The 13,620-nt window shown below is 30.2% G+C and overlaps 1 protein-coding gene across 1 annotated transcript; it reads right to left on the reverse strand.

Annotated features, from left to right (window-relative positions):
• Positions 1–3,152: 3,152 nt before the first annotated feature.
• Positions 3,153–4,761, reverse strand: LOC132618529 (uncharacterized). The gene is made up of 2 exons (XM_060333563.1): positions 4,208–4,761; positions 3,153–3,520 (listed from the first exon to the last, which is right to left on the reverse strand). The coding sequence occupies exons 1-2, from the start codon at positions 4,641–4,643 to the stop codon at positions 3,468–3,470; spliced, it is 489 nt and encodes a 162-aa protein (XP_060189546.1). The 5' UTR covers positions 4,644–4,761; the 3' UTR covers positions 3,153–3,467.
• Positions 4,762–13,620: the final 8,859 nt, after the last annotated feature.

Raw genomic sequence — 13,620 nt, forward strand, 5'->3', positions numbered from 1 at the left:
TCTCTGTTTTGAAATTGAATCTTTCACGAATTGCGTATTTCGTCATCACAATTTTCAAAGTTTCCTTATCCTGGTAAATTTGATCGACAAAAACTCCTTTCGCTTCCGGTTTCGAAATTACCAAATTGTTATCATTCCCAAACAAAACAACAGCGTTTACAGTAGAATCACAAACTTTCATACCATCCCGATTCTCGCTATATCCATTTTGCAGCACATCATCTCCAATAATACGATTACCAGTTACACCATCCTCAACATCCAAATCATGAATACTAACGCACATTGGATACATCCCCAAAACTCTGTTTTCTCTCTTAAGCTCAACATACACACGAACTCGCATATCGTTGTGTATTTCAATTGGTTGAAAATCGCCTTCAACAGTATATTTTATTGAAATAGTTTTCCTAACAGTATCCATGCCTAATTGATTTGTAATCGTACAAACTAACTCATCGTAATTGCAATTATCAATGAATACAACAACATCAATTTTGTAATTCACAAAACAGTTCTGATCGTTCCAAAAACCAGAATGACGGATCAACGCAGTTACGCTTGTCAATATCCTGTTGTTTTCGAATACAGCAATGTGTTATATTCAATTTAGCTGAAACAATTTCAGAAAAGACGAACAAAAAAAAAAGTTTGCAGTGAAAAAATCGTTACCTCAATTATGAACTCAACTTGATGAAATCAAATATATATTCGTCGTGATAATCAAGCTATGTTCACTGGTTTGATATTGTTATTTTTCAAAGGTTTTCAACCTTTTTATTTTTGGTTAAAAATATGATTGTAAGGTTTGAATTCAAATTTTTTTGAATTTGTTAGCTGTTTGAATGAGATATGGAATCAGATATGGAATGGGAGGATATTTGCGTGAATCAGGGAACAATATAACTGATTCTAATTAAAATTGGAACAGATTTTGTTTCCATAAATATAACACTGTCAGTTAAACTCGCGTCTGTATTTCCGCTATATTTATGCTATATTTTGGTATACCCGACTACTAGATAAATATAGGGTCATCTAGTTACGAATTGTAAATATAGCATATGTAGTTATAGGTTGTTAGAAAGAGTTAAAATAAAAGGAGTGTAAAGGGATAATTATTATACTTATAGGGCTAGCGACGTTCTTTTCCCTAAAAACTTTTATTGTTTTATTCTACATACTAGTCTCACGAGGCCCGTGCTAAGTCCGGGCCCAACTCCAGATATAAAAAGTAATATTTTAATTAAAGAAATATAATTTATGTTGGTAATAATTAAACTTCAAATAAGTATATTGTCAATATATAAAAGCAAAAGCAAAACTTTTATTTCACTCCTTTAATATCTTAACTTTCATTTTGATGAAATTATTTATTTCAAATTAAATGCGGAGCCATAATTTGAAATATATGAGTTTCGAATCCTAATTTTTTAAGTTATTTCGTTCTAAAATAATAATTTATACATATTTAATGAACTTTTAAGACAAATACAGAATTTGAACTAAAGTGCTACCGAATCCGATCAAAGCGGTAGCTTACACTCTAATTCCGCCCTACTTCAAACTCATTTGGTGTTTCAAAGATTAATTTTAGCTAATCAAACAAGAGATTTTAAAGATAACCCGATCTTAACTGATAATATTGTCTTCATTTTCAACATTATATGTCACCATTTCATAATTTTTAAAACTATCTGAAATCATTTTTGTACTAATCTTGATAAACACATATGAGCTTGTTAAAGTATAAATATAAAGTAAAAGAAATGCCAACATATGAGTAAAAGAATTTTCATTCTCAAATTTCATAATATAAATATAAAGTAAAAGAAATGCTTACATGTAAAAATTTATAATAAGCAACAAGCAGCAAGAATATCTAGCGAAGAAATGACTATTTTTTAGGTTAATAGATAAGATTAATAGAAGAAAGCAACAGGGACAATATAGTGCAGCGGATGGGGCTATTTCTCCCTTAATCAGGAGTCTGGGGTTCGAGCCTAAGTATGAAAAAATCCTTGGTAGAGAGCGCTTCCCCTGATTGGAACCTATGAGAGATGGGAATCTGGATTAGGGAATATGGGTACTGAATACCAGATAGAAAACAGGTAAAAAAAGCAAAATATTCGATAGCTTTTAATTAATAGCCGAGTAAAATTGCGTAGTTTACATGGAACCCATTAGGATAATTGATTGAGGTAACAAAGAACTAATTCATGGGCAGAAAGAAAAATTTAGAAAGTTGTACAAGTGTGCTAATAATGGTTTGTTCTCTTTTATCCAACTGTCAAAGAAAAAAATAGTTTATACACAATAGTGATTAAATACGAAAAGACCTCAAAAAGTACAAAAACATGAAATACCAAAAGTAGCCTTGAGGACTACAAAAATTTAACATCCTCTCTTATATATAATAGTAATAAAAGGCTGTTTGCCTTGTGATCATTGGGCTCATACAGATGGTTTGCACTTTGCACCAAGTGGACAAGCACTACATTCCAGCAAGACTAACAAGAGTCAAGGCCTCAAGGGTCCACATTATAATAAGTCCAGCAGAAGATGCATGAAAAAATCAAGTAGTACATCCCAAAAAAGTGGCTATACAGCAAAGTCCGTGTGGGCCCATTTGTACCTCTTTCCTTTTACATGGGCCCATATCTCCCACGTTAGAACAAGCATCCTATGAAATGGTTAGGCCATAAAAAGAAAAGATAAAAATCAAGTACATGAAAATTGAGTGTTAAGAACTCAATACATTTATAACGTTTCATTTGATTTTCACCCAGATCTATTTTTCATGTATGTTACACTCTTCCCCATCGTTCCAAAACAAAAGATTTAGAAGCAATTAAATAAATATTAATAGCATATTCAGCTAAACTTTCAAAATCAACTTATTTTAAAAAATATTTTTTGTTACAAGTACTTTGAAAATAGTATTTTGAGGAATAGTCATTTGTGCTTGACTAATTAATTTAAAAAACACATTGCTAATATTAGATCAACAATTTGCGCTTGATCAAGGTTCGATAATTATTTTTGGGGAAAACTATTTTTTTATTGTCCTAGAATCTTGGCCAAACAAAGTATTAATGTAATTTTATTTTTGAAAGATCATGGTACAGATATTAGGAGAATTTTGAGGGATCTACGAGTAGAAGTAGGAGATCTCTTGCTTTATTGTTATATAATCACAATCTATACACTGAGATTGAAACAAACAAACAAACAAAAGGAATGATAAAAAGTTAGAAGATTAGCATTTGCAAAATAGCAAGATATCTGATAACCCAAAATCTCTACAGCTTTACCCAAATCTCATTTAGAGTCTAAAAATCCTATAATCAAGCCTGGTAATTTGTACTTAACCCCCATCCCCCCCCCCCCCCCCACCCAAAAACCCGAACCCCCAACAAAATCGACCATTATTATGGACATTTAATAAATTCCAAAATGGGCAGCTCTTATCTTTGATCTTCAAATCCCTTCTCCTTCCGACCATTAGTCTTCAAAACGCCTGCAATGCATATTCCACAAAAAAGCATATTCAATTCTTGAAATTAAACAGTTAAATATAAATATATATAAAAAATAAAAACAAGAAAACTACTTGACACTAGCATGAGTGTTCAGTGACCGAACCTTAACTTCAGCAAAATGATAAATCAATTCATTTCCAGTAAACTGTTCAGAATATCACATGGAAAACTATCTAGTACAACAGAAATACTAGAAACTACAACGACTTTTTTAACCTCGAAATAAGTGAAATTTCATACTATGTGCTTAAAAAAAAGAACCAAGACCAAAACAAATCTATTGAAATAAATAATAGTAAGAAAAGAAAAAATGATAATAATTAAGTCATAGAGAAATGAGCAATTGCCAATTGAGTAAGATAGACGGACGAGATTTTTTCACCCTTAATTAACAATTTGAGTTCATTAAGGGGGAATGCATGGAGAAACACTTTCCGTTATTAGGCCATAGACGATGCAAATCCAAATCAGTCTAGCCAGGAAATTCTGAATACAAATAAAGAAAAAAAAGCAGTCGGATACACTAAGATCCTGCTATGAGCGGGTCCGAAAAGAACCGGAGCATGAGTTTATATTACACACAGCCTTATCTTACATTTCTGCAATTTTGAATATCAAATAGTTAAACGAAAAATATTCAAGAGAGATAAAAGCAATAAAATTACCATCTGGTTTGCAATGGGGAGGATCTTCAAAAAGAGATAGTGAAAGTTGTTTATGAGCCAAACCAATATCAAAAAGTATAAGACCAGATGAAGGATCATCAACAACAATTCCTTTAACTGGTAGCCACACAAAAAGTTCTTGTTGAGAAAGTCCTTCAACTCCAGCAAGTGAACCATAAGTGAGATTAGCCTTCACAACACTATCATAACAAGCCATAGTATCAAACTTAGCCAAACATGGCCCATCAAGAAACACTTCAAGTAGGCCAGAATCTGATAAATTGTAAGATTTCACTTCTTTAGGAAGTAGCCCTCCTGGTAATCCTTTAGATTTAAGCAAATCATGAATGGACATGGACGTAGCCACTTCACACTGAAAAAAACAGAACAAGAACAAGTGTAAAAGTAGTGGAAATTTGTTTTGAAGAAACCCCATGATGATGAGAATTAGAGATGAGAGAGAGAATAATATTTGGGTTTTATGTTTTGCTTTTGATGGTTTAAGGAAAAAATTGTGGAGGGAGACTTGGGGAAAAGGGGAAATAGAAAGACTGTTTAGGTAAAAGAGGATTTTAGGGCTGATTTTACTATGTTTGCCTTGGAAGGTAGGGTCAAATAGTCAATACTTGAATTGATTAGGTAAAAATAAAAATTACACTTTTCATCCCTCATTTATTGATAAATAGAGTATTTTTTATCCTTGTTATATATGACTCAGTATAATTAATTTTTTGTTAGTTAAAATATATATTTTTGGTCTTGCTTTATTGAAAATCAGTTATGTTTGGACACTTAGAACTATATTACCTTAAATGTGAAGTAGCAGTGCAAACTAAATATAATACATAACACATTAAGTGGTGGAACGATAAACAATTATGGTAAATTTGTGAATATCCATAAGCTAAAGGGTCAAAAGTGTACATTTCAATTAACTGAAAATTAAATATGCTTAATCAGAATTAACAAAGGCTAAAAATAAAAATGATCTATAACTGATGGACTAAAAATGTAATAACCTCCAAAGTAAATAAGGCAGACTTGCATTGATTGATTTTGCTTGCCATTGAATTGGACCTTAACGACTTTGAATTATTTTCTCTATATAATAGGGTCCTGGGGTCACATTGAATTATTATTCTGCGTCACGCTGGCTACAATATATACATTTGTGCTTTTGATATATCTGGTATCATTATCCTCAATAATTTACAAGGAAACTTCCATTCTCAGGCCTCAGCTATGTGGATATCTTGCAACGTCATATCTTTTTAATTTATCTTTTATGCTCTGTATTTTTATTTTATTTTATAGTAAGTAGCTCTTTTTCTACGTAAACATCATTTTATTTTCTCTATCCGTACTTAGGTTTCATTATTCGACGTGGTCTCGTGTAATGATAACAATTTGTTTTAGTATAATAACATTGACAATTTGTTTTCTATCTTCTGAAGAGTTGTAAACACGAGTGCGTAAAAATCTATTTACACTGACCAATCCGTTTATCCGCATAGGTCTCGAAAAAATACGCAAGTTCAAAAAAAAAAAAAACGCGTAAAACGGACGTCCGAGCATAAAGTTATGACCATCTAAAATTTAACCACTTTACAACTAGTTTTTCTCCCTATATTTTTTAGAATTATATTTATATTCAAAATAAAGTTATGTCGTGATTAAAAAATAACACGCTTAAATCAAAACCTTAAAAAATAAAACACTTAAACCTTAAACAAAACTTACTTCGGGTACCTTTTCAACCCCTAAAACGACGATCCGAACGTTTACGTATCCTTGATGTATTGAGCCTACATTATAGTACGCAGAAAAAAATATCAGGTTCTATATAAAATATTGACGTTTCGGAGTCTTGATACACGACTAATCGTTGGTTAAAGTGTGGAAAAAACACTAAGTGCTGCAAAGAAAAGATTTATTAAAATAAGATGTTGCGATCTTTTTATGGAAAAAAACACTAAGTGTTCCTTAAGTGTGTTATTTTTTAATGCGTAACTTTATTTCGAATATGTTGCAAAAAAAAAAAAAATCCCCCAAATCAGACGTCCGAGCGCAAAAAACCGCGTATATTCGAAATAAAGTTACGCTTTAAAAAATAACACACTTAAATCTAAACCCTAAAAATAAAAAACTTTAAGCTAATGACAACAAGTCTTTAAACAAAAATGGACGTCTATGTATATAGAACACTTAAACCTAAAGTTTACAAACAAAACTTACTTTGGGCACCTTTTCAACCCCTAAAATGACGATCCGAACGTTTACGTACATTATTGTACGCAGAAAAAAAATATCAAGTTCTATATAAAATATTGACGTTTCGGAGTCTTGACACGCGACTAATCATTGGTCAAAATATGGAAAAAAACACTAAGTGTTGCAAAAAATAAAGTTGGCCAATTTTATTTTTTTTTGGTATTGTTAACGCAGTATTTTACTGCGTTATAGATTTTTTTTTTAACTGCTTCTATAACGCAATAAAATACTGCGCTAAAGCAGTTAACGGCTCCGTCTCCGTGAACTTCTTTAGCGCAGTTCACTTTTTTTTTGGGTATTTTTGGTTCCACGTGATTTTTTTGGGGGTATTTTAATTCCGGACTCTTCCACGTATAACCTATTGTTTTCATCTATATATGACCTATTAGGCATTGGATGCTATAAAGGAGAGAAATTGTTCATATGTAAAACTGTTTTCTTTATTGTACCTTCTCCTTTTTCATATTCAAAGGTTAAAGTGGTAACGTTTTTGGTTGGTCTTGTGAAAACAAGCGTACATTAAAATATTAATATTTGTTGAAGCAATTCTATGGAGTTCTAATATTAAATTTAAAAATAGGGAGTTCTAATATTAAATTAAAAAATGTCTTGGCATTTCCATCTGGCTTGTTCTTGGGAGGAATGTTTCTGTTGTTCCATCGATCGTTGGCTTGACTTTAATATTTTCCTTTTCCACGTAACGTACAGAATCCAGATTTTTTAAATTCTGGATGGTTATTTTGGCTTGCTGTAAAGCAGGATACTATATCCTTTTAGCTAGCTAGTGTTGAATATTGATATAAGAAACACTTTATGAAAGAAGAAAAAAAGGACTTTTCAATAGAAGGCAAAATTAATTGCTCGTGTTTATTGTTTGACTCGAGTGTCTTTACTTTTCCCACACTAAGAATGTGGAATTCCTGATAAACAAAAGTGAAATTAAGATTTTAATTTTATGGGCATGAGATTTTAGAATGACGATTTCAAGTCTAATAATAGAATTCTAAATTTAATCTATGTACACATTTAATAACTTTTTTAACAAAAGTTACTGGATTTAGTCAGATACGTTTCTAGAGTTCTACTTCTGCCCTTGTTAGTCGGACGCTTCCTCCTTTAATAAGTCATATATAACATGAATTTAGAATATGTTGTGGATCTAAATTAATCGGATTCTAGAGAGAGATGACCTAGCAAGCAGTGACTACCATTGCCGAAGGGAAGTCAATTGACACTCCTTTATTGAAAAATATTATTGAATAGACTAGTTAAAAATATCTTCCGCTTAATACAGTGAAAATTCTGATTTTGCGGTGCTAACAAGGCAGGAGGTATGGTATCCAACCCATTGGGGAAAAGGCACCGGCAAATCAACGCAGTCTATACAATGCACAGAAACAAAACAAACCCTTGGGATTTTCGGTGATTTGAAATTTGTCGTGGAAAGAGATTTGGAAAATGACGCACCCATTTAAATGTATGATCTACTACCGTGTGAATATACTGTAGATTTATACTATCAAAAATGTTATCAACATCAGTCCATTAGACATTAATTACTGGTCACTACGTACTTACTTGACACCATCCTTGAGAAATATTACTACTATATTAGAAGCACCGGTTGGTGCTCCTTTTTCGTCGTTCATTGTGAACCCTCCCATAAAAAAAAAAAAAAATTATGGGCTCCATATATATTAAATAATAACTAATATTAAAAAAAAAATTATGCGCCCCATATTAAACATCATCCAGTATTAAAAAAAAAAAAAATTGAACCCACCACATCCAAACTCATGGGAAAAAAAAGTGAATTCTATATTTAAAAAACAAACAATGTTAAAAAAATGTGGACCCCATATTAAACACCATGCGTATTCGTAGCAAACACTAATATAATAAAGTTTTAAATACGGAGTACAAACTACAATGTTATATTAATCGTATTTTGAACATAGTATCCCATATTGACAAAATCAAGCAATATATATAAAAAAAAAAAAGTGCAGATTTTGTATTCTTAGCAAACACTAATATAATAAAGTTTTAGATACGGAGCACAAATTACAATGTTATATCAATCGTGTTTTGAACATAGTATATATACAAAAAAAAAAAAAATGGGCCCCATATTAAACAGGCCCATAAAAAAAATTGTAAAAAAAAAATTGTGGGCCCCATATATATTAAATAACAACTAATATTAAAAAAATGTGGGCCCCATATTAAACACCATCCAGTATTAAAAAAAAAGTTGAACCCACCACATTCAAACTCACGGGAAAAAAAAGTGTACCCATATTAACAAAATCAAGCAAAATTGAAAAAAAAAAAGTGAATCACATATTTAAAAAACAAACAATGTTAAAAAAAAATGTGGGCCCCATATTAAACACCATGCGTATTCATAGCAAACACTAATATAATAAAGTTTTAAATACGGAGCACAAACTACAATGTTGTATTAATCGTGTTTTGAACATAGTATCTCATATTGACAAAATCAAGCAATATATAAAAAAAAAAAATGAATCCCAAATTGTGGGCCCCATATTAAACACCATCCAGTATTAAAAAAAAAAAGGTGGAACCCACCACATCCAAACTCACGGGAAAAAAAAAGTGAACCCTATATTAACAAAATCAAGCAATATTGAAAAAAAAAGGTGAATCCCATATTTAAAAAACAAAAAATGTTAAAAAAAAATGTGGGCCCCATATTAAACACCATGCGTATTCGTAGTAAACACTAATATAATAAAGTTTTAAATACAGAGCACAAACTACAATGGTATATTAATCGTGTTTTGAACATAGTATCCCATATTGACAAAATCAAGCAATATATATAAAAAAAAAAATGAATCCCAAACTGTGGGCCCCATATTAAACACCATCCAGTATTTAAAAAAAAAAAAAAAAGTTGAACCCACCACATCCAAACTCACGGGAAAAAAAAGTAGACCCATATTAACAAAATCAAGCAAAATTGAAAAAAAAAAAGTAAATCCCATATTTAAAAAACAAACAATGTTAAAAAAAAATGTGGGCCCCATATTAAACACCATGCGTATTCGTAGAAAACACTAATATAATAAAGTTTTAAATACGGAGCACAAACTACAATGTTATATTAATCGTGTTTTGAACATAATATCCCATATTGACAAAATCAAGTTGTTATGTTCACTAAAATAAATATACTTAAAATATTTACATTTTAAAATAAGATAGAATTCAATGCAAAAGACAACATGAAGTAAAATGAGCTAAACCGAGAATATTTACCAAAAATTAAAAAATAGTATTTCTTCGTTTAAATAGAAAATCAATTTCTACTTTGTTTCGTTTTAAACATGTAAAATTATAATAATTTGAATTAGAATTATCCAAATCAAAATTTGATAAAAAATAATGAGTATTTTACACCTTTAAATTAATCGAATTAAAATTGAAAGTATGCTTAAATATTGCTATTGTTTTATCTCAAAGAGAGGAAAATAGTTTTCTTTTAAACAAGTCTTCTCTTTTAAAAAATATTAATAAATTTGCCGATTTTGTATTCGTAGCAAACATTAATATAATAAAATTTTAAATACGGACCACAAACTACAATGTTATATTAATCATGTTTTAAACATAATATATACTCTCTCTCTCTCTCTCTCTCTCTATATATATATATATATATATATATATATATATATATAATCACCATTCAAAGACAACTACATATACATAGATGCACTATAATCTAAAGTGTTGGCCCGTGCGCACAGCACGGGCATACGCCGTCTAGTTCTTCCAGAGAGAGATGACCTAGCAAGCAGTGACAAAACTACCATTGCCGAAGGGAAGTCAATTGACACTCCTTTATTGAAAAATATTATTGAATAGACTAGTTAAAATAATCTTCCGCTTAATATAATGAAAATTCTGATTTTGCCACTGCTAACAAAGCGGGAGGTGTGGTATCCAACCCATTGGGGAAAAGGCACCGGCAAACTACCGCTTAGTCTATACAATACACAGAACCAAAACAAACCCTTGGGATTTTCGGTGATTTGAAATTTGTCGTGGAAAGATTTGGAAAATGACGCACCCATTTAAATGTATGATCGACTACCGTGTGAATATACTGTAGATTTATACTATCCAAAATGTTATCATAGACATTAATTACTGGTCACTAAGTACTTACTTGATACCATCCTTGAGAAATATTTATTAGGGGGTTATTTTACCACATTAACCTTATTAATTATGCTTTAAAAATTTAATTTGACTGTTTATTCTCTATGTATTTATTCAATGATAAGGGTAGTAGTATTAGAAGAAACTAATTAAATTTCTCTTGGTTTGCTAAAATAAAAAATTAAAAAGAAAAATTAATTTTTAGTATAAGGCCCAAGTAAAATGAAACGAGGGAGTATGATCAAGGGAAAATGACCTAATAATACCTATTTAAGACTCTATATTGCAAAATATAAGGATATTTTTTCTTATTTACAAAACATACCAATAAAATTACAAAGTATACCAGATTTGGGCTTAATGGAATACCCACGATTTTAGGCTTTTTTTAGGGAAGAAAATCTGATTTTAAGTGTGGACTTAACTCTAGGATAGTTACCATTCAATTTTTTTTTAAAAAAAATATTCTCTCTCTCTCCCTCTATGATAGACACTATTTTCATACCTAAAATCCTGCTTCTCTCCTAATATAAATTTTCAAATCAATATTACAAAGTATTTTTGATTACTAACTTGTGTATTAATTGTATATAAATTTTGATTTGTATCGTTTTGAGATATATATATGATCATTGTGTGTTTTGAAAATCTGTATAAATTATATCAACTGTAGTTTTAAAAAATGTTGAAAACTAATATATGTATGAGAAGTGTATGGAGTCTGCTATATGTCATTTTTTAGGTATATGCGGCACAATGTGTATGAAATGCGAACAAATTCGATATCAATTAGTTTTAAAAATGTTGAAAACTGATATGTGTATGAAAAATGGATGGAATTTGGTTTGTATCAAGCAGAAAACTTATTATACATATATACTTTCTCATAATCTATACATACTTTGATCAGATTTTATACAATTTATATGTACTTTATCATAATCACAATATACATACAACTTTTATACATAGTTCATACATAGAAATTAAAACAAATTTATATATTTATACATATTGCATACAAAAATTAATATATATTTATTTTCTGGTGTATGAACTTTGTATGAAATCTGGTTTGTATCAATTATAAGTTTATTATACATATTTTTCTCAAAATTTATACATACTTTGATTAGATTTTATACAATTTATATGTACGTTATAATAATCATACAATTTTTATACATATTTCATAAATAAAAATTATAAGAACCTATACAGTTATACATATTGCATACGAAAATTAGACATATATGTTTTTTGGTGTATGAACTTTGTACATAAAAATTACCGATTATAATGGACTTTTTGAGTAAAAGATATCTCTTAATTTTGATTGGGGAGAGAAAAGTGGATGAAATAAGGAAGCAAAAGTTGGAGAAAATCAGGAAACTATATCTCTAAAATTTGAATGGAGAGAGAAAAGTAGATAAAATAAATAAAAACGATTTTCTTACCTTATTTAATGTGTTTTATTTGCTTCTTTTTAATTTACCTATTTGTATAGATTTTGTAACAAGTTTATTGATATATTTTGTAAACTGAAAAATATCGTCATGTTCTGTAAATATACCCTCTTACCATGTACATATATGTTTTTTGCCCTATGATCAATAGTAGTAATACAAATAAGTTAGCATGTCGAGGCCGATTCAGGTAGTGTGTATATATATACTACCTACGCCCCAAGTCAGGGCACTTTAAATAACCTAAAAGAGAGCAAGCTACAGCTGCATGTAGAGGCTACAAATTTACATAATAGAGTTATTTGGAGGGGAATATGAGTTTATATTTCGGGATTATAGGCCAATTTTTTAGACTGGTCTTAGAAAAAATTGTATACATTCATGTACAATTGAAGCACTAGGTTTATTGGAGTATAAGAAAACAAGAGTGCAATGTTGAGTAATTTGACAACTTAACAGAAATGAATAACTCCTTAATTAAGAAGGGGAAGGCCCTAGCATTCAATTAGATAATTGCAAGTGGTTTGAAGTAAGACCTACCAACTTGTTTTAATTGCAACTTTTGGCAACTGAAAAAATGATAGGGGTGAGACATTGAGAGGGAAATTACAAAAGGACGAAATGCACCAAACAAATAAATACATAATGTGTACTTTGCATGGGTGAGACATTGAGAGGGAAATTACGAAAGGACGAAATGCACCAAACAAATAAATACATAATGTGTACTTTGCATGGGTGAGACATTGAGAGGGAAATTACGAAAGGACGAAATGCACCAAACAAATAAATACATGATGTGTACTTTGCATATAATTTTTCATTATTTCAGACTCTCTCTTTTTCAATTTATGTGAACCTTTTAATATTTGGAAGTCTACGAAGTGTTTCATTGACCACATTTTTCTTACATTTTTTCTAAATCATTTGAGTTATAAATTATCATGACTTATGGTACTTTTTATGTAGTTTCTAAATATATAAATTTTATTTTTACAAACTTAAAAAATCTATGTCAAATTAATGGTCAAAGTTATAAAGTTTGACTCTCGTACTCCGAAAAGGTTCACATAAATTAAAACAGAGAGAGTGTAAGTTTATAATATGTAGTTGCCAAAGAAGCTGATTACATGGACTTAATGTAAGATTTTTCGTATTATTTTGCCAATCCAATAAGTTTTATTTAAAAGTGAATAAATCTCGTCCATTAATTCGGTTAGTCGATGGACGTTACCGTATCAAAAGATCGATTAAACTCTATAAATTGGTCTTTTTTATTGCTTCTCTTTATCGTAATAATGTCCTCCACATCAAATATGCATTTTATTACGGATTATATGTGAGATTATTATCATGTTTAAAATCCTGATATGTGTATATTTAATTTATGTATAACATGAATATATATAGTCTAAGTATAATAGCATAGGGGGGTGCAAGGGTGAAGATACTAGAGTGGTTTGGCACTCCTGGTCAGCTTTC

This window comes from Lycium barbarum, chromosome 11, assembly GCF_019175385.1.
Source record: "Lycium barbarum isolate Lr01 chromosome 11, ASM1917538v2, whole genome shotgun sequence".
Taxonomy (NCBI): Eukaryota; Viridiplantae; Streptophyta; class Magnoliopsida; order Solanales; family Solanaceae; genus Lycium; species Lycium barbarum.